This window comes from Heterocephalus glaber, unplaced genomic scaffold, assembly GCF_053883595.1.
Source record: "Heterocephalus glaber isolate CG9 unplaced genomic scaffold, H.glaber_assembly_v1.0 deba00001456, whole genome shotgun sequence".
Taxonomy (NCBI): Eukaryota; Metazoa; Chordata; class Mammalia; order Rodentia; family Bathyergidae; genus Heterocephalus; species Heterocephalus glaber.
Genome location: NW_028258304.1, coordinates 1,576,286 through 1,603,091, shown reverse-complemented (window position 1 = coordinate 1,603,091; position 26,806 = coordinate 1,576,286). Strand labels below are relative to the sequence as shown.

The 26,806-nt window shown below is 33.4% G+C and overlaps 1 protein-coding gene across 9 annotated transcripts in view; it reads left to right on the top strand.

Moving 5' to 3' along the window:
* The window catches only part of Znf638 (zinc finger protein 638), a 116,158-nt gene that overhangs the window by 87,206 nt on the left and 2,146 nt on the right, over window positions 1–26,806 (top strand). For 4 of the 9 annotated variants that reach the window (XM_013074054.3, XM_087215930.1, XM_087215931.1 and 1 more), the window contains 14 exons: window positions 71–136; window positions 1,132–1,218; window positions 1,571–1,639; window positions 2,198–2,238; window positions 3,587–3,718; window positions 6,811–6,939; window positions 8,411–8,452; window positions 9,242–9,376; window positions 11,447–11,572; window positions 14,089–14,123; window positions 18,397–19,612; window positions 20,297–20,362; window positions 21,070–22,015; window positions 26,364–26,462. In XM_013074054.3, coding sequence (XP_012929508.2) covers window positions 71–136; window positions 1,132–1,218; window positions 1,571–1,639; window positions 2,198–2,238; window positions 3,587–3,718; window positions 6,811–6,939; window positions 8,411–8,452; window positions 9,242–9,376; window positions 11,447–11,572; window positions 14,089–14,123; window positions 18,397–19,612; window positions 20,297–20,362; window positions 21,070–22,015; window positions 26,364–26,462 — 3,189 coding nt within the window. Of the gene's footprint in view, window positions 1–70; window positions 137–1,131; window positions 1,219–1,570; window positions 1,640–2,197; window positions 2,239–3,586; window positions 3,719–6,810; window positions 6,940–8,410; window positions 8,453–9,241; window positions 9,377–11,446; window positions 11,573–14,088; window positions 14,124–18,396; window positions 19,613–20,296; window positions 20,363–21,069; window positions 22,016–23,039; window positions 23,145–26,363; window positions 26,463–26,806 lie in introns of all 9 variants that reach the window. The other 5 variants (XM_013074052.3, XM_087215928.1, XM_087215929.1 and 2 more) reach the window with 3 other exon arrangements.

Below are 26,806 nucleotides of genomic sequence, written 5' to 3'. Positions count from 1 at the left end.
TTTCTCTGTAAAGTTCTTTGGAGACTGTCAACTAGTTAAACCAGTTTTGACTGCTGCTTTTGTGATTTAGGAAAATCAGCAGGCTCTGTAAAATCTGTGGTCACAGTAGCTGCTAAAGGTAAAGCTGTCAAAACAGGTAAGAATATTAGAGAAAAAAGGTTTTACTAAGTTTAATTTTAATTCTGTCTTTAAAAATATAAATATAATACCAAAAGCAGGTTTTGAATTCATAGGATAATTTTTAATGTCTAGTAACATCTTGACTATTTTAGTAGATATGTCTTTGATATTTAAAACCTGGCCCATATAGGACTTTTATTCATTGATACTTCCATCTTTGACAGTATTTGCCATTAAATATATATTTTTGTTCAGGTATATAAGTCATGGCTTATAGTTTTTGGACAGATACATAATCACAGGTTGCTCTTTCATTCTATCTTATAAGTGGTTTAATCTTTCTGTTGCTTCATATTACCTTTCTTAGCATGTACAGTTTCTCTGCTGTTTACTTTTGTTCATAGATCTGCTAATCCTTCACCACTGGCTTGGCTAAGTATCTTTAAGATGTGGTATTTGGGTCACAAGTTTTGAACAGGCCATTACTTTTAAAAAATTTTTTTGGTACTGGGATCTGACTCAGGACCTTGTGCTTGCAAGGCAGGTGGTGCAACCACTGAGCTAAATCCCCAGCCCCTCTGCTGTTTACTTTTAAAAAGATTGTTTCTTTCCACATTAGGAAAATTAATATTCTCTATTTTTAAAAAATGGAACACTATTTAAAATAATCTAGCACATTGAAACAAGCAAAATCTTATTAGTATCATCTTTTTTAATAGACTGATTTCAAAGAATATTTCCAGCAATTAGAAGTATCACTTTTTGATTTTGTAATTATATATATCTACCCCACACAGGTGTAACTTTTTATTCACTTAAGGACATCAGCAAAATATATCTCAACTTAAATTTGCTTTTAATATTATTGACAAGCAGATGTTGGAAATGAATAGCAGTAATACATGGAAAGAACAGCTTTTATAAATTGAACAGCTTTCATTAGCATGAAACATGCTAAGTGACTCAGCTCAGCATACTTTTAGAATAATAGTTCAATTCTCCTTTTAAAAGCTAAGTCAACTGGAAAGAAGTCTCTAGAGTCCAAAAAGGTCGGGAATGTCAAAAACAAAGACTCCAGTAAACCTGTAACTCTACCAGGTAAGCTTGAAGTGGTATCAGTGTTTTATTTAGGTTCTTTTGGTATATATTCAAGGTATATTTTGAAATTTTCCTTAAAAATTCTCGAGATTGTTTTGTTTTTTTCAAAGAGAAATTTATGTATTAGATTTGACTTAAGCCATATCATCTTTTTTTTTTTTTTGGTACTGGGCATTGAACTCAGATCCTTGCTCTTGCGCAGCAGTTGGCGAAACCACTGAGCTAAATTCCCAGCCCAGTCATATCATCTTAAGGCTACCTGAAATAAACTAGTTTAAAATAAGTTCCTGTTTAGATTTATTAATCGTATTAGTGTCTTTTATAGACTATTAAAGCATACTATTTTATGCAGCAAACTCTGAAATAAAGACCAGTTTGGAAGTTCAAGCCTCTGAAAACAGTGCTAAAGAAACCATTTCAGGTAGGCCAATAGAAATTTCATTTTATTCTCTTAAGGGTAGAAAGAAAATTAAAATTTTAATAAAAGAGGTAATTTTGTATCATTTGTATGTATGTACTTTTTAAATATGTTTCATTCCTAAGTCATATCAATATTTTGATTCAGATCTTCATCCCTCAAATATTCTGAAATTTTGCGCTCAGAATAAAACTATTACTTAAAAGCCAGTGTCAAGCTTGGGTATAGCTCAGGGATGGAGTCCTTGCCAAGCATGTATGAGGCCCTGGGTTTGATTCCCGGCACTGCAAAAAAGAAAAAAAAGCCAGTGTTATTTCCTACTGTAGACAGGGTCTCGCTCTGTATTTCAGGCTGGCCTCAAATTCGTAGCAATTCTCCTGCCTCAGCCTCCCAAGTGCTGGGATTACAGGAATGTGCCACCATGCCTGGTTTAGTTATGTACATTTTTTTATAGCTACTATTTAATTCATTTTAGAATAAAATATAATCTTGGTAAATATATGTGCATGATTTTAAATTAACAATAATTAACTAATATTATTTGTTTATTTTGGTATTTAGAAGCTGCTTTGGAGGTCACAGAAAATGAATCAGTCAGCAAGGTCAGTTTTTATGTTTTATTAATTTCTTTAAGGCTTAAAATTTTTTGGCAAAGCATATTTTCTTATCAAACCTACAGTATTTGGCATTTTGTAAAGGTCTCATCATCTGTGGCTCTTTAAATAGGGGTTCAGTTCAAAAATCTTGGACCACAGAAAAAGTCACAAAAATTTAGGACAGGTTAAAAGTACATGTTTCTGAAGAGTATTTTTCCCTGACAACACATTAAGTCTAAATGAGTTCTGGAGCATATAGCAGCTTATCAAATCAAAACCAGTAGAATTTTCGGGAAAAAAACCCTTTTTTTTTTCCTTCTAATGACAGATGGGAGATATATGTTAATATTTAGAATATACTACCTTGGGGGTTTTTTGGGGGAGGGTTCTCATTTTTGGAGGAGTAAATAGGGCTTCCTATTTTATTTTGAAAGACAAATAGTTCACTTTATTTTCTTGTGGTTATATCTGTTATTAAGAATACGTTGTTTTATTTAGATTTTACTGATTCAGATTTTGACATCACTCAGGTGATAAGCATAAGTGTAATTTTTGTCTAATAAATCCATTCCTCAACAAAACCATTAAGTCTTTTATTTTTAGAGAGAGTATTTTGAAGCACAATACAGTAATTAGAGTCCCATAAAGCACTTAAGAAGGAACCATTTATGAACACATCTGACTGACATGCTAGTTAAAATCACTTTCAACTTGTTTATAAAAATTATATCTTCCTACATTTTTCCCCCAAAGGAAAAGTCAAAAATTGCCAGGTTTACTGTATCACATCTTTAGAATTTTTCGTAGAATCCACAAAAGGAAAAAATGATTTGAGAGAGTCATCTTGGAAAATAAAAGATGTAAGAGAAGGGATAGCAGAAAAGAAAATACAGTATGTATTTGAAGTGGGGATTGGGTTGTGGAGTAAGGATTCTGAAGAGATTAGATAAGTTATTTTATGTTCCCTAAAAGTGATTTTTCGTATTAGGGAAGATAAAAAGATACACACTGATTTGGAGATTGAGGATATAATCATCACAAGATAAAGAAATGACAAGAAAGGATTGTAGTGAGAGATAGATGATTGTGTTATTAAGAAAAGTGAAAAACAAATCTACAGACCTGGAATAGGTGACAAGTGGCATGACTGCAATTACTCTATGTATTTGAAAGATAGAAATTTGTGTATTTAAGGGGTATTTATTTTGAGGTTAAGACCAGCCTCCTGAATTGATAAGGGCTTCCTTATTAGTAAATGGAATTTAAGTAATAATATGATACTAAGTATAAGTCTTAAGTGAATACAAACACAGGTAAGGAAATTTTAAAACTGATTTTTAAATTTCTCTTGAAGGAAACAGAGGAAATGTGTGTGATACTTATTTCTAATTTGCCTAATAGAGGATATTCTACAGAAGAAATTTGTAATTTGGCAAAACCATTTGGTGGTTTAAAGGATATTTTGATTTTATCATCTCATAAAAAGGTAAGAATTGATAATAGCTTTCATATTATCTATAAGAGGCACATTTTGAAAAACATTCACAAAATTAGGAAGGATTTAAAAGTGTATCTCAAAGTAATTAAAGTGTTTTAATTAAGCTAATGGATTTTTAAAATTAAAATTCAAATATCATTTATTTTAGTATTGTGCTACTCAGGCTTAGTTTAATGATGAGAAAGAATGACAATATATGTCAGAGCTTTGCTCAAAATTTTAATTTACTAGAAAATGTTTTCTATCTTAAATGTTCAATAGTTTTTAAATGACTTCTAAGATTTTATAATAGATCATTTTTTAGCTAATATTTCTTATTCTTTCTACTGTTTTACCAGTGATACTCAAATGAGTAGTAACCACTTAGACTCAAACGATGTCAGCAAGTTTTGTTCTAAGTTTGCTGTGTGTATTGCTTTTGTAACTTTAAAACCACACAGTAAAATTTGTTATTATAATTATTATTATTACTTTTTTTGGAAACAGGGTCTCACTATGTAGCTCAGGCTGGCCTTGGACTCACTGTGTAGCCCAGGCTGGCCTCAAATTTATGGTGCTCCTCCTGCCTCAGCCTCTTGAGTTCTGGGATTATAGGCATGCATCACCAAGCCTGGCTAAAATTTAGTATTTATAAACAATGTGAGCCAGGCATGGTGGTATGCTCCTATAATCCCTGCACTCCGGAGTCTGAGGCAGGAGGATCACTGTGCGTTTGAGGCTAGCCTCTGCTACATAGTGAGTTCAAGGCCAGCTTGAACTGCATAGTGATACCCTGTTTCAAAAAACAAAAAGTCCATGTGAAATGTATAGGATATGGGATTTTAGTAAAGAAGTATTAGAAATGACACACTAGAGTGGTAAGTATCGTGTGTTGGTGATGACTAGAGATCTATGAAAGTAGAGTAGGATATAATCAGAGCCAGTGTGCTTGAGCAAACAGTGAAAGAGTGAGTAGAAATGAGTTATATGTAGTTTCACATTATGTTAAAACTTGATTGATTGGTTAATACAGCTCTGTAAATATACTTGGAAACTGCTGAACTTAATGACAGTTATATATTTCAGCTGATTTTTAAAAAGTAGATTATGTTTAAAGACACAGGAAGAAGAAGTGCATTTTTAAATTGGGTTTTTTAAGGGCCGGGGATTTAGCTCAGTGGTTTCGCTGCCTGCTGTGCAATTACAAGGACCCACGTTCGATCCCCGGTACCAAAAAAAAAAAATTGGGTTTTTTAATGTGAGAAAATACATTTAGATAGGGTATGGAATGACTTGGGTGTTAAAAACAATAGAAATCATTAATTTTATATTATATACTTAATAGTATATGTATAAATAGATTAAGTATAAAATCTGAATAAGTAAAAATCCTAGATTATTGTCTGCCTAGTATAGGTTAGAATTGAGTGGACTTATTTTTTGGTTCTGAGATTCGAACTCAGGGCTTTGTGCTTGCCAGGCAGGCACTGCACTGCTCAGCTATGTCCCCAGCTCAGGAATGGACTTATTAAATACTTATACTGCTAATATTTTTCTAGATACTAAATAGAAAAATTTGCGATTCAGTTATAGTAGTCTCCTCTTACCCATAGGAATTATGTTCCAAGAACCAAGTAGATGCCTGAAATTGCAGATAGTACTGAACCTTGTATTTACACCGTATTTTTTCTTATACATATGGGCACAAGTTTAATGTGTTTTCCGTTTTAACTAAGCCGGTATCATGCCCTGTGGCCTTAACTTTTGCTTCGTAATTTGTTTTTCCTTCACAGTTTCATGGTTATAAGATTTGTTCTTACTGTAGATCTTGGCAATCTGAGCAAAGTGCATTTCTTTATTATGTAGAAAACTTTAACCTTATCATTTAAACTGCTTTACAGCTTCTCTTTGGCACATACGAAATGCCAGTATCACTACTCTTATACTTTGGAGCCATAACTAAGTAAGGATTTCTGGAACACACACAGTACACTAAACAATTGGTCTGGTAACAGGTGGCTATTAAGTGATTACTAAATAGCATGGGGTAGCATGGGACCTGTGAACAAAGGGATCCTTCACATCCCAAGCAGAATAAAGCAGAACTAGAGACTTAATCACATCTCTCAGAGTGGCATGCAGTTTAAAACTTACGAATTGTTTACTTAAATATTTGTGAAATTAAATATAAAGCAAAATGGAAATTTAAAAGTTGAAAAATATGTAAATTGGGAAACAGTGTCCACATTATATATATGACAACATATTAAAAGTTCAGTAAATTGGCAAACAACATAATTTGTTTAAAAAGTAGACTTAACCAAAAAAGACTTGCAACTATATGCAAATATATAGATTTCTACCATATTATCAAATATATGAAAGAACATTCAACCTGTTTGATTATGTAAGTATGAAAATTCAAAAATACATAGAATTATTGTATGAGAACTTTCATTATATACCTGTGAAAAAAGCAAAATAAAAAATGGACTGTAGGGCACAGATAGCACATAGAATTCTGAATCTTTGCTTTAGACATCCTTAATTCTCTGTATACATATGTAGAGTTACATGTTATATCTATGAAAAAAGCAAAACAAAAATTAACTTGATAATCATTACACATTTTTTGGCTCTTTCATTTCTCGTTTTATCATTAAATTTATTTACTCAGAAATACTCTTAAAATGTCTGCTACATGCTAGGTACTGCTATGATACTAAGAAAGCAGTGAATAAGATGAAACCTTTCTTGGTTGTTTTTTGGGGGTTTTTTCCTCGGTACTGGGAATTGAACTCAGGACCTTGTGCTTGTCAGGCAGGTGCGGCGCCACGGAGCTACATCCCTGACCCTTTCTTAATGTCACTTACTAGAATGTCTTCTGTTTCTTATTTAGTATTTACTCTTTCTCTTTTAGTTATTATGAATAGTCATTCATTATTTCTTATTTATGGTTGTAGTATTCTTCATCTATTGGTCTAACCTTTCTGGGGACACTTTTTTTTTTAATCTTTATTTACTGAGTTAGGGCATCTGACTCTGAAGTATTAAAAAAAGTAAGTCATTTCAAACATGTTTTGTATTTTCAATTTTAAAAGGCATTTATAGAAATAAATAGAAAATCTGCAGAATCTATGGTCAAATTTTATACCTGCTTCCCAATATCCATGGATGGAAATCAACTTTCCATAAGTGTGGCTCCTGAGAACATGAATATAAAAGATGAGGTAAGTCATAGACATGTACCATCATTTTTATTAGATCTTACTAATTTTTTTCAGATTTATTATATTTAATATATATTATAATATTTATTATATATTATATAGATTTATATATTATATATTATATTCTCTTGTTATCTGGTTTTCTTCTTTGGATCATGTTTTTTCTGACACTAAGAAATCTTATCTATCCAATAATCACTTAATCCAAATCCACTGTTTGTGAGTTACTTTCATATTGAGAGAATCCTATCTTAAGTGTGTTGAGTTGGAAAAACATTGAAAACTATCTGAAAATAGACGTCTTCTCATTAATCTTACTTACTGTTTCCCAGCAGGAATACTGAAAATTATCTTTAATTTTTTCCTCATTTCTCATATTTGATCCCTCAATAGATCTATTTTAAGTCTGTGAAATTTATTCCCTCTTCCTAATCCCAAGTACCATTGCTTCATCTCTTAGAAACTGTCAGAGCTGATGTGGTGCATACTTATAATTCCTGCACTGTGGGAGACTGAGGCTAGAGGATTGAAAGTTTGAGCTCAGTCTGAGCAATTAATTTAGTGACCTAGACCCTATCTCAAAATACAAAGGCCCTAGGTTCAGTCCCAGGAGAACACATCACACACACACACACACACACACACACACACGCACGCACGCACGCACGCACGCACACACACGCACGCACACACACACCCACCCACCCAATCCCAGCTCCTCTGGACCACCAAAAATAATTGTTCATTGGCATTTCTGCCTTCAATTTTGTCTCCTTCAAGTCCTTTTTCCACAAAGCCATGAGGCTAATATAAAGTTGAAATCTATTCAGATTCAGCTTCATCTGATGTAAAAACCTTTCCTTGTCTCTTTGTGACCTATAATGACATATTAGTATCTCTAGAGGAAAGTGGAGGTACAGATAATTTGGAAAAGCTTTTCATTGAGAATCACTCTAATTTGTAAAGTTGGATTATTTTATACATGTCAGTTGTATCATTAGTTATCCTTTGCCAGTTTTTAAATTCTTTTCTCATGCTACTTTTGACCTTTTACAATTCAAAAACAACACAAGACTCTATACTTCTACTCTATACAATATTTTATTTGCCTTCATCTTAGTTACTCCTCATCCCTGGCTTTGCTGGGTTAAATTTTATTTGAATTCTCTTTCTCATCTGAATTAAATCTCTTCCTCCTTAAATGTGAATTCAGATGTCCTCCCTAAGTACTACTAACTCATTAATCTTTAATGGATTTATGGGAATAGAGAAAATTAAGTTGTATGGGTAGGGTGAGACTTCAGTAATTTTTCAGGAGGAGGAAAACATTCTTGGAAGGAATAGAAGCTTTTCTGTCTCACTGTATGAATAATATATATACTGAGTAATATATATTTGTAAATATTATTATATAACAAATCTTGACTAAGTAAGCATCTTACACCTTCAACCTTCTATTTTGACTTTTTAGGAAGCTCTGTTTATGACTTTGATTAAAGAAAATGACCCAGAGGTGAGTTTTGAATTAGCATGTTTTTATTTGTTTAATACATAGAACGTTGATTATTTATCTTTGGGAACTAATGAAAACTGAAGTAGTAATTTTAAGATACTGAGGCATTGGAGATGTCAGATGGGTCCTCTTGGTAAAAATAAGAAAAGATTATCCTAGAGTCCTTGACATAAATTTTTTTCTACATTCTGGAGTATATAATTAGTGGCTAAATAGGTTAGTGTCCTGTCTAAGGTTGTTTTGGGTAAACATTTTGATAGAATTATTATTATTATTATTTTGGTACCGGGGATCGAACTTGGGTCCTTCCGCTTGCAGGGCAGGCAACAGAACCACTGAGCTAAATCCCCAGCCCAATTTTTCTTTCTTTTTTTTTTGTACCGGGGATTGAACTTGGGTCCTTTGCACTTGCGAAGCAGGTGGCAGAACCACTGAGCCTAAATCCTCGGCTGATAGTAGAATTATTATATCTCCTATTTTGGTATATTGTTTTATTGATTATGTAATCTGATGTCTAAATTTGAGACCTACTGTTGGGCTGAGGATGTATCACAGTGGTAGAGTATTTACCTGGCATGTACAAGGTTCTGGGTTTTATTTCCAGCACCTTAAAAAAAAAAAGAGTGAGAGAGAGACTTCACCATCTACATCAGCATAGTCATCATCATTTTCTTACTCTTGGGATATCTCATTGGGTTTCCGTAATGTTTAATTATTGTTTGTGTTTTATAGTTTGATGCTACAGCTGTGGTTTTTTTTTTTCCCTATGCTATCTCTTAAAAAATACAGGCAAATACAAATAAAATTTACAACAGATTTGTGCATCTTTATAATTTACCAGAAGATGGACTTCAGTGTGTACTTTGTGTTGGACTTCAGTTTGGAAAAGTAGATCACCATATATTCATGAATAATAAAAACAAGGTAACAAGTTCCTTCCTAATTTAACTGTTCCGTAGACAATACATAACCAAACCCTATATTCTTAAAGTCTGCAACTTTTAATTCAGCTTCTAGATTAAAGCATCTATAAAAGTTAGTTGCTCAGCAGTATTATGATAGATTAGTATATTTTCTGCTGGACAGGGACAAGAAAGAAGACATGATCTCTGGGTTCAGAGCATTTCTCTGTTTTCAGAGTTCTGTTTTTAAGGAAAAACAAGACTCTTCAAAGGAAAAAGGCAATGTGGTATAAAAAGCAGTATCTTACAGGGAAATACAGACCTGAATTCATTTGATTCTGACCTTAACTACCTCTGTAACTTTGGCAAAATAAACACTGATTGATGATGTGAAAGGCATGTTATCACATTTAAAAAGTTCTAGCCACTGGCTGGGGATGTAGCTCCCTGGCTCTATGCCTGCCTGGCAAGCGCAAGGTCCTGAGTTCGATCCCTGGTGGTGGTGGTGGGGGCTATTTAAGTTCTTCTAGCCATAAAATACAGTTAGTTCTGGGGAACGGGGATTTAGCTCAGCAGTACCACGCCTGCCTCACAAGTGCAAAGTCCTGAGTTTGATCCCCGGTAACCACCCCCCCCAAAAAATTAGTTCTGTTTGCTTATTTACATGGAAAGACGTATAAGTAAGATAGTCATTTCATGATTTAGCTTCTCTCTGTGAAAGTAAAAATACAGAATTGTTCTTTTATTTACATTTTATGCCCTTTATTTTTACCATATATTTCAATTGTATGTCTATGAAAATTGGATTTTGTTCAAAAATATATTACTTAGGAAGCAGGGTTTTATATCAAAGTTAACAATGTTTACTTGATAAAAAGTGTGTAAGTAACGAACTAGATACTAATTTTTTGTATGTTCATAACTGATAGAGCATATTTGACATTACAGAAATGATATGAGCAAAGATGAAAGGTAGGAAACAGATAGTATGTAGAATTCTACCTTTGCTTTAAAAACCCTTATTCCCCTATTGGTAAAAATAAATGAAGCCAGGCATGGTGGTATATGCCTATAATCCCAGCACTCAGGAAGGCTGAGGCAAAGAGGATTGCAAGTTTGGGTCCAGCAAGGACAACTTATCAAGACCCTGTCTCAAAAAATAAAAGGAGTTGTGGATGTAGCTCAGTGTAAAGGCCCTGGGTTCAATCATTACTACACAAAACAAAAAAAGTCATCCTTTTCAGATTCGTCTTGACTGTGCAACCTTCTAAGGATTGCTTTCTCTTGTTTATCTTGAAATAAGAATTAACCATATTTTTATAATTCTGTATCTGAAGCCTGAAAGAAAAATATGGAAATTCTTTAAAATTTTAAGAAAAAAATATTGCAGTAAAATATACAAATTTTATCACTTGCAAAATATAAATTTACTTTTTAACCATGTTTAAATATCAGTTCTTTGGTATTAAGCATATTCACATTATGTAGCTATTACCACCATCTATTTCCAGAACTTCTTGCAGCTTCTCAAACTGAAGTGTAATTGCTTGTCCATTAAACAGTAACTCCTCATCCCACCCCCCCATTAACCACAGTTCTGTTTTCTGTTTCTGGTTTTTTTTTTTTTTTTTTTTTTGGCATCCTATATGTGTGGAATTTCATTTGCTCTTTCGTGACTGGCTTATTTCACTTGTGTCTTCCATATTCGTCCATGTTGTAGCATGTGTCAGTTATTTTTGAAACTGAATGGTATTCTATAGTATGCACATACCACATTTTAAAAATCTGCTAATCCACCAATGAGAGTTGGGTTGCTTCTAACTTTTGACTGTTGTAAATAATATTTCTGTGAACATGGAGGTACAAATGTTTGAGTCCCTGTTCTCAGTTCTTTTGTGTATATGCTAAAAAGTAGAATTGTTGGATCACGTAGTAATTTTGCTTCTAATTTTTTTTTTTTTTTTGGTGCCGGGGGATCGAACTCAGATCCTTCCACTTGCGCAGCAGGCGATGAAACCACTGAGCCAAATCCCCGGCCTTTGCTTTTAATCTTTTAAGGAACTGTTCATACTTTTTTTTATATTCTCCAAAGGCAATTCTTCAGTTAGAAAGCCCTGAATCTGCTCAGTCAATGTACAATTTTCTGAAACGACATCCACAAAACATAGGTGACCATGTATTGATCTGCACTTTATCTTCAAAGATAGATTCATCAGAGGTAAGATACATTTTTGGATTAGCTTTTATTCTTTTATAAATGTAAAAGAAGTGTAAAGGTCATTTTTCCAAAACTTAAAAGTATTGGGCTGGGGATTTAGCTCAGTGGTTTCGCCGCCTGCTGTGCAAGCGCAAGAACCCGAGTTCTATCCCTGGTACCAAAAAAAAAAACCCCAAAAAAAACAAAACTCAAAAGTATATTCTCAATGTAATGTCAAGAGTTATTCTCAGGTAGTAATTTGGTTTTGAGTTTTAGGCGTTCTTTTTAAAATCTGCTTTTAAAAATTTGCAGTTTCAGGATTGGGGATTTAGCTCAGTGGTTCTGCCACCTGCCCCGCAAGTGCAAGGACCCGAGTTTGATTCCCAGTACCAAAAAAAAAAAAAAAAAAAAAAAAAGATTTGCAGTTTTTATGGTTTATGCAGTGGTGTAAATTTGTCCAAATGAGAATAAATTAAGGTAATTTTGAAAAACATGTATTCTGGTACGTATGTGTGGAGTGACTCCTTATATGTTTCATAATTGTCTGTAGAATGCAAAGGTTGCTTAGAATTTATTATTGCTTTCTCCTGGGAGAAAGAAGTTTCTTGATTTTTAATTATATTTATGAGAAATTGTTCTATAAGGAATCAAGATTTTATAGGCTTTTGGTTTGGATAATAGTGCATAGCAATACATGTACAAAAGCTTATGAAGAGTCCATCAGTGAAAAAATTAAATTGAAACTCAAATTTTTTCTTCTAATAATTCTATAGTATGCTAATAGGCAAATAATAGGGCTTTTTTTGCTAGCAGTAGCAATATATTTTTTATTAATCTTCACAAAATCTTGTACTAGCTAAAAAAAACCAATTCTATCATCTAAACTCAAAGTACCTACTAAGTATATATATATTATATACTTCATATATATATATATATATATATATATGAAATGTCAAGTGGTAAAAAGTGATGTGAAGACAAATTAAGATATAAAGATATGGGAGTGACAGATTGGGGGGATGTATATATTAACCCATTTATTCTGAAGGTTACAATTTTTAAAACTTTTGCATGACATTTGTATGTTACCTAGAAAAAGTCAAAGAACAAGAATTTGAAGAGAAAAATTTGTGTAATGTTCCAGTGTTATGTGCTATTCTATAAATGGAACACAAGGCATGAAAGCATTAATAGTCAATATAACACCTCTTGGAAAGAGTTGCAAGTCTTGAAGTAAGAGATCAAGCTCTATGAATATGACAGAGAGGCTTTTAGATGGATGATCAAAGGCCTTAGAGACATATTTGGGGTTTCAAGAACTTTTGAGCATCAGTATGCCTAGTTCAGTGAGCAAAGTTTTTGTCTTTGTTTGGGACTCATTTTTACTTTTTTTTTGGTACCAGAGATCGAACTCAGGACCTTGCGCTTGCGATGCAGGCAGCGGAACCACTGAGCTAAATCCCTGGCCCTCATTTTTACATTTTGCTTGGTTAGAGCTGTCAATTTTTTTTTTTTAATCTGAAGATTAGTGTTTCTTCACCTGAGGAAAGTTACTCTATTTCTTTATTTCTTCAACTTTTAATGTCCTATTTTTTTAGAAATAAAACCTTTACTGATTTTGTAGATGCTTTATTTTATTGAATTTTCCTGAGGATATTTGTTAGTTACTTTGTTTTCTTAGAGCTCTGCTGTTGTCTGAAATACCTTTCTTCAATTAGTTTTGTATGCTGATCTTCATAACACTCCTATGCATTTTTCTCTTTTATTTTCTTATGAATTAGGAAGCAAGTAGCTAATATTAGGTGCCTGTTGCAGATTTTCTTCACTGTTTTATAGGATTTTTTTTTTCCTCTACAGGCCTCTCCACTGATTGGAAAGACTATAAGTAATATCTGTGGAATGGGGCTTAACAGTTATTGTCTTTAATTTCTGCTATACCATTAGGATGTATCTTTCCATTAGATACTCTAATAAAGAAGACCTTTACTCTGGCACTCTTAACATCTGCACTAGGAATCCTTTCTAGGCGCATTATTTAATTTCTTTAAAGTACTCTTCTGTTTTAAGTCTGAAGAAGCTTTTTCTAAAACGACAGTTTCAGCAGAGAGAATACATGATTTCCACAGAAAAGGGCTGTGTAGGAAACTTTTTAGTCTTCATTATAAGTAAAAAACTTTAAAAATATTTCCATAAGGAATGTGCCGATATTTCAGGTTAATCGGTTTTATTCTGAACAAAAGATAATACTCCAAGCTTTTAAAAAAGTTTCGTTTATATCAACATTAAGGAAACTTATTTTTATCATTAACTGCTCTATATGAATTATTTTGTATAACAGTGATCTTTAATGAGAAAAATATTTGATAGTGATATGGACGCTGAAGCTAAGTGCTTCCTTATATTTTTACAGTGTATTTTTTTGTTTTAGTTTATATTTTAACTGAAAACATTGGATTGATGAGTCAAATATTTAAAACTTCTAATAGCTTCTAATAACTTCATTAGAATAACTTCTAATGTGGATTGTATTACAGGTTCAAACTGAGAAAGAACCAGAATTAAAAGAAAGGTATGTTGCTTTAAGTTTGCTGACATTTTTGTGTAGTTTTTAAATGACTGAATTTTATTCTGTATTTTACAGTAATTATTCTTATGTAGCAAATGGTTCCTCACATATTCATTTTATGTGTATACAAGTTTTTGACTTTTGGAGAAGGTTCTGTTTTGCCTAGGGGTTTTATGTTTTTCAGTTATTTACTATTTGGAAAACTGTATAAACACAGTTTGAATTAAATACACCAATATTTCTTTATAAAATGTTTTGTAGAGACTCTTGAACAATTCACTTCAGTTCCATAATCAGTATTAAATACTTTTTATTATATTTTTCTATTCCAAAATAGTGAAATTTTAATGTAAAATTTTTATTAGATTAAATAAAAATATAATTCTGAGTGTATATTTTGGTATATTTTAAAACAGCAAGGGTGGGCTGGGGATTTAGCTCAGTGGTTCTGCCGCCTGCCTTGCAAGCACAAGGTCCTGAGTTTGATCCCTGGTACCAAAAACAAAACAAAACAAAACAAAACAAAACAAAACAGCAAGGGAGAGAAGAAGCCATAATTGTCAAGAAAAAATACATTTTATATTTTTAGGGGATTATTTTTCTTTTTTTTTTAATACCGGGAATCAAACTTGGGACCTTGTGCGTGTAAGGCAGGCATGGTACCACTGCATTAAATCCCCAGCCCTAGGGAATGAAATCATGTTTTTCAGAGTGTATATAAACTAGTGACTCAGAAACTTATTTTGAGCAAATGTGATACACTCTTTCCTTAGTAATTGTCATGCTGATGGATGTCCTTTTGTTGCCACCCTCTTTGTGTACCATTTAATAACCTGCCTTTCACTGTTTTTACTGAGAATTGATTGAGAATATTTCCTTTCCCTCCTATATATAATTGATTACTGATATTTGTTAGTTCATGTTTTAAGAGCCTATAAAGTTGAAGCAACAGTTTGTGTTTAGATATAGAAAGTGTTCATTTCATTTGATGTACTAGTTTTAAAAACAGAATGTTATTTAAGTTTTTTTTCTATTGTTACAGACTTAGCCTGTTCTGGGTGATAAAGATGACTTTAAGTACATTAATATTGACAACTTTGAAAGCAATAGTTTTGCTGTATGTGTCAGCATAAACTTTTTTTAAGTTGTGTATCATCAAACCAGTTACATTTATATGCTTAAGAAAGCCCACAAAGGGGATTTAGTAACAATGCCACATACATTGGTATAGAGAGTCTGTACTGTCTATAGAGAGTTATCCAAACAACTGTATTGTTTGGCCACAATACAGTACCTCTGTGTATAGTCAGTGAATTGGCTCTCCCAGGAGTTCTCCCAAAAGTTTTTTTTTGGTTATTTTATTTGACAGAGTTTCTTGGAAGTCTGCAAGAAAGGCTGTTGTCTGTAAGCATTAGCAATTGGTCATTGTCTGTCTTCTTTCATTGTTTAGACTTATCTTTTAAAGTTACATGTATTTCTTAATGAAATTCCAAATAGTTATCCAGTCTCATAAAATTAACTTTAAAAATTCTAGCACTAACAACTCTTACTTCCCATTTTGCTGTCAGTTTTTTTTTTAACTTATATTTCAACAGAGAAAAAGATGTGGGATGTGGCAAGGATACTTAACATTTCTTTTGGAGTAAACTGATGCTTAGAAAATGCTAGTGTTAAGAAAAAAAAAAGAAAATGCTAGTGTTTGTTGTTTTTTAAAAGTACTTGTGGTTGCCAGTTCGTCATATGATCCTTTTGTTTACAATTAATGTAAACTATTTAAATAGATTTCCTATTTAGAACTCTCACATTCATAATTTAATAGTAATCTACATTATACCTGTACTCATCCCCTCATGCAAACAGTATCATTGTGATTAAGACATGCAATAAGTATGTTAGATAAAGTTTGCCAAATTCATTCAGAAGTATCCAGTGGTTTTCAGAAATAAACACTAATCTTCAGTATTGTATAATCGCGGTCTACAGTTTCTTGGGATGTGTGTCTAATGGTGTTAACTTCTATTCTCAATCAGCTATTATTGTATGCCTTTTCTGAAGGCTCTGAAATTGTATTCATGAGGGTGTTGGGGTGGGATAAGGGAATAGGAAATTACATACCTGTGTTCTGAATGCCTCTTTGAAGTCCCGTTTTGTGCATTTCCCATAATATGGCTGTTTCATCTTTGATCTTTAAAAAGACTGGTTATTTTAACTCTGGTGTTAATATCATTTATTTGATATCTTAAACTGACTTTCCAAGCTAAATTGATCAACATATTAGCCAGAAAACAGGTGCTAATTTTCAGTAAACAATGTCCATGAAGCAAGCACTATAATTAAGAAAGATCACACAAGGACAAATGTGGAATTAAACTGTTTGAGACATCTGTGTTCTCTGCTTCAAATGTGGAACTGCATAGTGTTTCATTTTACACAAAAGATAACTTTTTTTATTGACTTTAAATTTGGTAAAATGGAAAGTCTTGCTATAATTGAACCAGGAATCAAGATCATCTACATTGTTATCCTTCTAGTCCTATTAATAAATGTTTTAAATAGCTGTAATTTATAGTCTTTAGGATAATATGCAGTTAGTTCATGAATGAGGTAGGAGTTTGAATTTATTCAATTGGAAATGAGTCTTGTAATTTAAAAACAAAAGCTTATATTTTGAAAAATAATGTCCACATAACTCATAACTACCATACTATGAATGTCACAACTATGTCATATTTGTGCTTGACCACAAATTCTGAGTATTCCTAGGAATTTGTACATTTAAAATCACCCATTGCTATTTTCAATATAACAGATGTGGATTTTTTTCAAATAAAAACCTTTCAGCATACAAAGGTTAGCTTGGACATTATGTAGACTTTGTATTGATTAAGGTCTGTGGTCACTGACTGTTTTACTTAAATTCCTCAGACTGCTTGCTTTGTAACTTTTGAAAACTAAGTGTTTCTTTGATCTGGTAGGAAAATGTTCTCCTTTGCAAATATAATCATCCTTTGGGGAGAACCAGTTCATTGGCTCAGTAGTCTTTGATAGAATAGTACCTTTTCCAAATTTGTGAAGTAATAACCTTTTAGGACACAGGTACTTAGCATCTGGGCATTTACTAAAGGGCACGTGTCCATCCTTGGAGAAGCATATCAAAGGGAATGGTCCATCCTCTTCTTCCTTAAAAATAGAAAAATTCAATGCTTTTTACTATGAGTTATTAAATATGATTAGATTCTGGTGTTTTCTTCCAACCTGCTATAATTATGTGAATATATTTATTAAACTTTAATTTGGGTTGGTATAGCATTTTGGCCATTGTTTTTAGAACCTGTGATGTTTCTTATTAATCTAACATCATCTCTAATCTATGGGACACTAATATAAAAATAGTTTATTGTTTTGCTGCCTCAGTGAAAGTAGTATTGTAAAATCACACTTTCATTTACTTTGGATTGGGGTCAGCCATGATGAGAGAAGTTCCGGTACAAATACTTTGGCATGCATTTCTTCCATTTCTTCTGAATAACTGGAATTTTATTATTCTTGATAACTGGGAAGATTGCCAAATACAAATGTTTTATAATACTATGTTCATTTTAAAGTAGTTCTATCAATTTCACCTTTAACTTTAAATCTCCAACACAGTTATTTAAAGGATACTTCCAAAGTGAAAATGTTTTAAGTATCATCATTAATAAGTACAGTTCTTGGAAAATTGAAAACAAATCTGTTTCACCTGTACCCATTCCCCTACCCCCCAGAGGGAGAGAGAGAAAGTAAGGTAGCATCTCTACTGCCAATACCAGTATTTCTATTCATGATCTTTCAAAGTAAGGTTTTTTGTAGACCTCTACACATACTATTTAAGTTACCACTGTTGGAAGGATAGAACTTCTAGTAATAATTTTAAATGTTTTATTTAAATTTGACTTTCTTGTATCTGATATGCATTTGACACAGGAGGAAAAATATTGATTATAATTTACATAAAAGGAACAAACATTAGCAGTCACAGTTTGCCACTATTTCCTTTGAATTAAAAAAAAAATCTTCAGTGACATGAAAGATCTCTTAGATTTTTACATTGTTTACATATTTACATGAAAATATCTTAATCACTTTAGTGCTGATTGGCTGGATTTCCCAGTGCTTATTACTAATGCATCAGGAAGTCTTTACAATTGGCTTTAACGGGATTATTTATAATGGTTGAATTCTCATCATAGTTTGATTTTTGTTTGTTTTTGTTTGTGTTCTTTTTGTTTGTTTTAAGTACTTTTAGCCCTGGCTTGAAAAACAGTCCAGTTGATGAAAGTGAGGTCCAAACAGCAGCTGATAGTCCCTCTGTTAAACCTAGTAAGGTTGAAGAAGAAACTACTCCCACTATTCAAACAGAAACTTTGGTACAGCAGGAAGAGCCTTGTGAGGAAGAACCTGAAAAAGTACTTTGTGATTCTGACTTTGCTATTGAAACGTTTGAAATTGAAACTCAAGCAGAGGAGATTAAAATAGAACTCCCTCTTGTTGCATCCATTCCAGCCAGTACTGAATTATTCACTGAAAATATAGAGGAGTGTGCTTTAAATCAGCAGGTGTATTCCAGTGACTTTGAGAAGGAAGAGGCAGAAATTATGAACCCTGAAACAGAATTATCAACATCTGACAGTGCATTTGTAGAAGAAAAGAATGTCAAAGGAATTCTAGAAGAACCTCCATCTAAGGCAGAAGATTTCTTTGCTGGAATTACACAGTCTATGGCAGAAGCTGTAGCTGAAGTGGATAAACATGAAACTGTTTCAGAAATAGTGCCATCTGCTTGTGTTGTCACCGTAGTACCAGATGACACTGGGGATGAGAAGGCAGTAAGCAAAAAGAATATTTCTGAAAAAAATAACATGGATGAGAAGGCAGAGAATCAATTTAATACAAAGGAAACCAGAATGGATCTACAAATAGGAACAGAGAAGACTGAAAAGAATGAAGCTAGAATGGTTGCAGAAAAATTAGAAAAGATTATGGCAGCAGTAAAAGAAAAACCTGCAGAAAACGTAATCAAGACGTACCCAAATAAAAGAGCGAGTCAGACCAGTAAACCTGATGAAACTGGTAAAACTAGTATGCTGGCTGGATCGAATGTATCTAGCAGCAAATCAAGCATCAAGGTTACTATGGTCCCTTCTAAGGCAAAAGCTACAGCTTCAAAAAGTGAAAATCAGAAAAGTTTTCTAAAATCTGTACTTACAGATCAAATAAATGCTGAAAAGAAACTTTCAGCCAAGGAATTTGGTCTATTTAAAAGTGCCAGATCAGGCTTGGCAGAAAGCAACAGTAAATTCAAACCCACGCAGAGTGGTGTTACCAGAGGAGGCAGTGGAAGGATCTCAGCACTGCAAGGCAAGGATTCTAAATTGGATTACAAAGACATAACAAAACAGTCTCAGGAAACTGAGGCTAGACCTTCCATCAAACGGGATGACAGCAACAATAAGGTGAGGAGAGTAGGAAGAATGGCTCAGTGTGTCTTTGAAGTACTTAGCTCTGCTGCTGTAGCTATGAAGTAGGAGATGTAATCTTGTTTCATAATTGTCATCTCCTCACTCTACCCCCCAAGCTACCATTTCCCTTTCTGAAATGACTCTACTGATCTAAGCCAGTAGACCTTTAGAGTATCAAGTTCAAAGTTCCTAATTTATTAACAGGTTTGGAAAGCATTATTTGTAAAAGAAAAAAATGACTGTGGTATAAAGAAAAAATTGATCAGAAATAAAACTGTGGTTTAACGAAAGTCTGTAGTGAATCTTCTAAGGTGATTTAGCTTTCTCATTCTGAATGGAAAACCCATTTCCTCTTTTAAATTGAAGCTTTTTTATCAGGTCACTGCCCAACTTAGACATTGTGAATAGAGAAAAGTTAAGATATGTAAAACTAAATTTAATTACAACTTTTGGAGGCTATACCTATACTGTTGAATGACTGTTGACTTTTGTTAACTTGTTTAATGTTTGCATAATTGACAGTACTTGGATATTTGCTATTTAAATGTTCCCCCTTTGCTTTCCTCTCCTTCCTTCCCTCTTCTCTTCCACTCTGTCCGGATACCCCCAGTCTATTTTTAGAACATTAATAACCTGGTTGTAAATTGTTTTTCTGTATTTCTTACTTTAATATTTTAGGCTTTGGCCGGACAAAACACTAAGAATTCTAAAAGTACCACTGGTAGAAGTTCCAAATCTAAAGAGGTAAAAAATCATTCATTAACACTAACCCTTCATTACCATCCTTCCATAGCAGAGTTCATCTGTCTTACCTCCCATCTGCCTTATAGTTAATACAAATGTTTACAATGAGAATAAAAAACAGGAATGATATACTTTACTTTTGACCCTACCATTAATCTTTGCATTAATTTACTTTTTTATCTTAAGGTAGGTAGTGTGAATAGTTTATTATTATATGTATCAGCAGCAGATCATTATAAGGAGCCATGCTGAGAATTTATTTTTTTAATGTAGGCACAGTTTTTCAAATTAGATAATTACTTTTTTTAAATGCAGTTGTTTAAGCTAGTAAAATCTTAGTAATAATATTTTTGTATAACTTCCTCAAAAATCTAAACTTCATATCTTAGTATTATATAAGTTAAATATGTATTATGAATAAATTGATGGAGCAGTTTAGCTATTTCTAACTATTTGAGATGCTATGTTAGATATTTAATGTATAGAACAGTAAATTCTTTATATTGTTCAACAGATGCTCAAAAGCAGTGTTTTTATGCCATTATGTTTCATTATTTCCCCATAGGAAATAATTGTAATTTTGTTAAAATTATATAAAAGTGGAATTAGATTGATATTGTTAGGATTACCTTTAGCACTTTGTGAACTATAGCTAATTTATTTGTAGGCCCTTTAAAAAGTAATCCTAATTTTAAACTTTCCACCAGGAACCATTATTTTCATTTAATTTGGATGAATTTGTTACTGTGGATGAGGTTATAGAGGAAGTGAATCCTTCACAAGCCAAGCAGAATCCATTAAAGGGAAAAAGGAAAGAAGCTCTCAGAAATACTCCTCCTTCTGAACTGAACTTAAAGAAGAAAAAGGGGAAAACTTCTGCCCCTCGTAGTGTCGAGGGAGAATTATCTTTTGTAACATTGGATGAGATTGGAGAAGAGGAAGATGCAGATGCACAAGCTCTAGTCACGGTGGATGAAGTAATTGATGAAGAAGAACTAAATATGGAAGAAATGGTAAAAAATTCAAATTCGCTTCTTACATTAGATGAATTAATTGACCATGAAGATTGCATTTCCCACAGTGAACCAAAAGATGTTACCGTTCTGTCAGTGGCTGAAGAACAAGATCTTCTGAAGCAGGAACGCTTGGTAACTGTGGATGAAATTGGAGAAGTAGAAGAGCTGCCTTTAAATGAGTCAGCAGACATAACCTTTGCCACTTTAAATGATAAGGGAGATGAAGGAAATACTGTCAGGAATTCTATTGGGTTCATTTCTTCTCAGATGCCTGAAGACCCTTCTACTTTAGTTACTGTAGATGAAATACAAGATGACGGTAGTGATTTACATTTAGTGACTTTGGATGAAGTAACTGAAGAGGATGAAGACTCTTTGGCTGATTTTAATAACCTTAAAGAGGAGCTCAATTTTGTTACTGTTGATGAAGTTGGAGAGGAGGAAGATGGAGATAATGACTTAAAAGTTGAGTTAGCACAAAGTAAAAATGACCATCCTACAGATAAAAAGGGAGATAGAAAGAAGAGAGCTGTGGACACACAGAAGACAAAATTGGAAACTTTGTCCCACGTGGGTCTAGTAAATGAGAATGTTATGGAAGAAGATTTGAAAACCACGATTGAAAGACACTTAGCAGGTAGATACTTGGAAGTGATAGTTTTCCTGTTTTATGAGGGAATTAATTTTAAAATATATATTATGGCATTACCAATAATTGTACCCTGTATTGATAACTATAAGTCAACAAGCCAGGTACAGTGGGCACACACCTGTAATCCCAACAACTCAAGTAACTAAGGTGGGAAGATCATGAGTTTGAGGCTAGCCTGGGCAACACAGCAAGACCCTGTGTCAAAAAACCATAAGACAGGTAGACCATTATAGCCAATAATGTTTTATAGAAATGTGTACAAATTTCACATATTTCTTTTAGTTATAGAACAGAGCTTGCTCCAAGGTATTATATCTTAACCAATGACAAAACTTAAGAGAACAAGCTAATGTCATCAAATTAGAATGAAAGTGGTATATTTGTATTGTGAGGAACCACAGCTTTTTATGAACAGAAGGATGTTCACACCATATTGGCTTCCAGGTTTTGCCTAAGTTTAGAATTTAGTACAACTCATAAAGATACTATTTTACTTTAAAGTAATATTTTAATGGTAAAGAATAATGGAGCACTCACTTGCAGGACTTAAAAAGAAAATAAAAATAATAAAAAAGGAAATAAAAATTCTTGAAGGATTTAATGCAAACAAGAATAATACATGAGGAAGGACCCACAGGTTTATGGAACAAATTAGAGTAATACTACTACCTTGAAAAAAATATTTGTTTGTAACATGATAGATGGGAACATAGGAAAATGTTTTAACTAAATTGATTATTTTTAATAGAATTCTGTTTTATATTAGAAATACATTTCCTGGGCTGGGGATTTAGCTCAGTGGCTCCACCACCTGCCTCACAAGCGCAAGGACCCGAGTTCGATCCCCGGTACCAAAAAAAAAGAAAAGAAAAGAAATACATTTCCTTCTGAAGTTTAGGTATTGTTTGCAAAAAAAATAAGTTACTTGAAATTTTTATTTAGAAAGTTTATTGTTTAAACAATTTAATTACTGTTACTAGATCAATAAATTAGGCTTTCTGTTTTAAAGCTAAAACACCAGTGAAGAGAGTTAGAATGGGGAAAACACCACCCTCAGAAAAGGTTGTTGCAACAGAACCAGCAAAAGGTGAAGAGGCCTTCCAAATTAGTGAAGGTAAAGCAGCATTGTTGGGTTAGAGAGAGAGCTATACAATATGAGATAGTGCCTGAAATTTAAAAGATTACCACCCAGGAAGAAAAGTAGAAAAGCAGTGAAGTGTAAAGGAGGGAAAAAGACAGACCTATAATTATTAGAGCTAGGTAAGATTTTTATCTTAGTAATTTAGAGAAGTAATGAAACAGTGATACTAGAATGAAATATTTGCGGAAATGATCCACAAAAGGTTACTTTAACTATGTTGCAGTATCAGAAATCCTTCATTAACTATTATTTGTGGATGCTTACAAGAAGCCAATAAATTCAGTGTCTAAATAGCATTAATACAATTCAAGTTGAAATAACAGGGTCCAGCAAAGGATAATACTTCAGTCACTCAGTATTTCTCATTGTGTCCATTATATTGAATACTATCTGCAATAAAGTGATAGAAAACATAGAATAAGAGCAGACAGTTCCTGATCTGAGAGAGTTTATTTGAAGAAGTAAAAAAATCAACTACCACTATGACTTAAATGACACTCTAAGGGTATCCTTTTATACCACTCTTGTTGCAGCACCTTCCATGTTCTCTTGCTCTCCAATTCTATCTGCTTTTAGGAAGAATATCAATCATGATTTGGTCCAAGAACTTCTCATCTGGGCCCTCAGTATTGCCCCACAATCTAGTAGAAGTCTTTCCTTCCTATTTCCTAACCCAGGTATAGTTATCAGCCTTTTCCTTCTGCATCACCTAGCTGGTACCTCACAGGATAATTTTTCATTTCTATTTACCAGAGTAAATGAAGAATCTCCTGTCTGCCAACTTTAGTTTTATCTTTTGTGTTAACTTTCCATCAGACCTGAGAGAAACAATATAAAAGGAGGAGAAGCTTATTTTGGCTTACATTTTCAGAGATTTCAGTCCATGGAAACATGGCTGTGTTGTTTCCAGGCCTTTGGTGAGGCAGTATGTCATACCAAAAGGGCGTGTTGGAGCAAAGCTGCTTACCTTGTGGCAGAGAGAAACAGAGAACTAGTAGGAGGGCCTGGGGACATAATACAGGGTTCAAGGGCACTCCCCTAATGACCACCTTCCTTCAGCTAGGCCCCACTTCCTGTTTCCACCCCCACACTTCCAAAGGCCATCAAATTATGACTCCCATCAGTGGATTCAAAAATTGATAATACAGCTTTCATGATCCAAGCAACTTCCAAAGGCCCCACCTCTGAACACTGCTGTCTTAGGGACCAAGCCTTCAACAGATGAACTTTTGAAGGATACTTCAGATCCATACTAATACCTTCTTTGAATTCTTTTTTTTTTTTTTTTTTTTTTGGTACCGGGGATGGAACTCGGTTCCTTAGCTTGTGAGGCAGGCGGTGGAACCACTGAGCTAAATCCCCGGCAACCTTCTTTGAATTCTTACACATAAACTTCAGACAAGTCTTTCTCTGGAATCCCTGTAGCTCCATAGCAAGCATCCAGAAGGAAACTATTGTATATCTTTTTCCCATTATTTCTATTTAAACTGGATGTATTTTGGCTTTTTTCTTTACTACATTTCTGAAGTTGATGTTGAACTACTTTGGGCTCTGGTCAAACTTGAATTTTGAGGGGAGCAGTACTGGAGAGTGAACCCAGGATCTTTATACAGTTATATATCCTCTCTTCCACCCTCATCCCCACACCTTTATTTTGAGACAGTATCTCACTAAACTAAGGCAGGGATTCAAACTTACAATCCTCCTGCCTCAACCTCCTGACTTGGGATTACAGGCATAAACCACAAGCCACCATGCCTGACTTCGGACTTGATTTTTAAAATGTTTTTCCTTTTAATTTAGTCTTCAGTTTTCTGCATCATTTGTTACTGTTGATCTATATTTTGAGACTTTCCCATGATCAAGTTAATATTTCTTCCTCTATTTTTTATAGCCAGTCTTTGATATCAGGCTATAATTAGTGGTTTAATAATATGACCTATATCTCCTGGCATGATTTCATGAGTTTTTTTGTTTGGTCCAGAAGCTCTGTAATGATAGGGCAACTTCAACACCAACTTGCCTTGTCTCAACTGTATTTCCATTAAGGAATGATATGCCTGACAAAATGACCTAGCTTTTTTAAAAGGCCGTTTTCCACACACTTTTAAACTTGTGTGAAAATGTAACTGATTTGTCTTAATCTTTTAATAATGATATAATTTTTATATTGTATGTTTTATATTATGTTACGGTAAATATGTCTTTGGAGTAGCAGAAATGGGTTTGTTTGAGGTTTGTTACTCTTGGTAAAAAAGTAAATGGCTATTAGAGACAGGAGACTGAAGTCAGGAAAAGAGAGAAAACCTTTGAAGAAAAAAAAAAGACTTTCTAGGACTTGAAGACCAGTAAAATGTGAAGAATAGGAGAAGTCATAATTTCAAAGTTCCTCACCATCCTCTAAGATTTGGTGAAGAGAAACCCAGATGTGTGGAGGGAACTCTGAACTTGAAGTCACAAGTCTTGATTCAAGTTCCTGTAATTCACTAGCTATGCAGCCTTAGAATTATCAGGTTATTATAGCACTTCTCTTGAGTTTGCTTTCTGTCTCTAAAGAAATAGGGATAATAATGATATGACTTGCCTAGCTCACAAGATAAGAGCTAAATGAATTATTTTTATATAAATGGAGTTTTATAAGTACTATGCAATAAGATATTTTAGCTACTGAGCATAACCAAAACTGAAACTAGTTTCCATTTTTGTCTGCCCCTAAAATTATGCAGTCTGCTAACATTGTTTGCTTGTTACTCACTTTGCTGGGCTTTAATGTTCATAATTTTATTTGTGATTCTATCTTGGGCTATCAGTTTATGCTCTTTTCTAGGTTAGAAGGGCATAAGAATTATTCTCTACTGATATCCTTTTCCCCTAATCTCCACTTTCTCTTCAACCCAGTGCCTTGCATACACAAATTAGGTTTTTTCATTAACTACAGAACTTGATTCTTTCTGGAACTATATATAAATACTCTCTAACTTTAGCTCTTTACCCCTAAATCCACTAATAAATTTGCCATTTATTTCTTATATCAAAGATTCTTAGAGATGGCTTTTGAAGGGTAGTTAGATAGGATTAACCAAGGAAGATTTCCTTTAAATTTAGTCTTTGAAGGTAGGGATTATCCTATGCTAACTTCACAAAAGTCTGTAAATCTATTTTGAATTCCTTTCTTTTTCCATGAAAAATTAGCTAATGAATCTGAATTAAAGGATTCAGAACCAGATCGAAAACGCAAGAAGATTGAAGATGCTTCTTTAGACAAATCAGTGACACCTGATGTCCCTGAAGGTAAAGTAAAAGTGCCATTTTTTCCTTACCCCTATGAAAATATTCAGAACCATAATAATTGCTCTTTTATTTAGAGGAATAGTTGAGTAAGCCTTGCTTGATATTTCTGATGACAGCTTAACTGGGCTATTTTTTACCTGGCAGTATTTTTATTGCATTTTGAAGCCTAAGATAGTTCTCTTCTTTTATTTCTGGTACTTACTTTGCTTCTTTGATGAGAATTGAATTATATTTGCCCAGACAGAAACTCCAGTTAAGCAGAACATGCTGAAAAGCTTAGCTAGTGTACTTTGTTCATGAGCAGCTATGCTGATTGGAGGAGAACCTTATTTGTACAGCCAGCA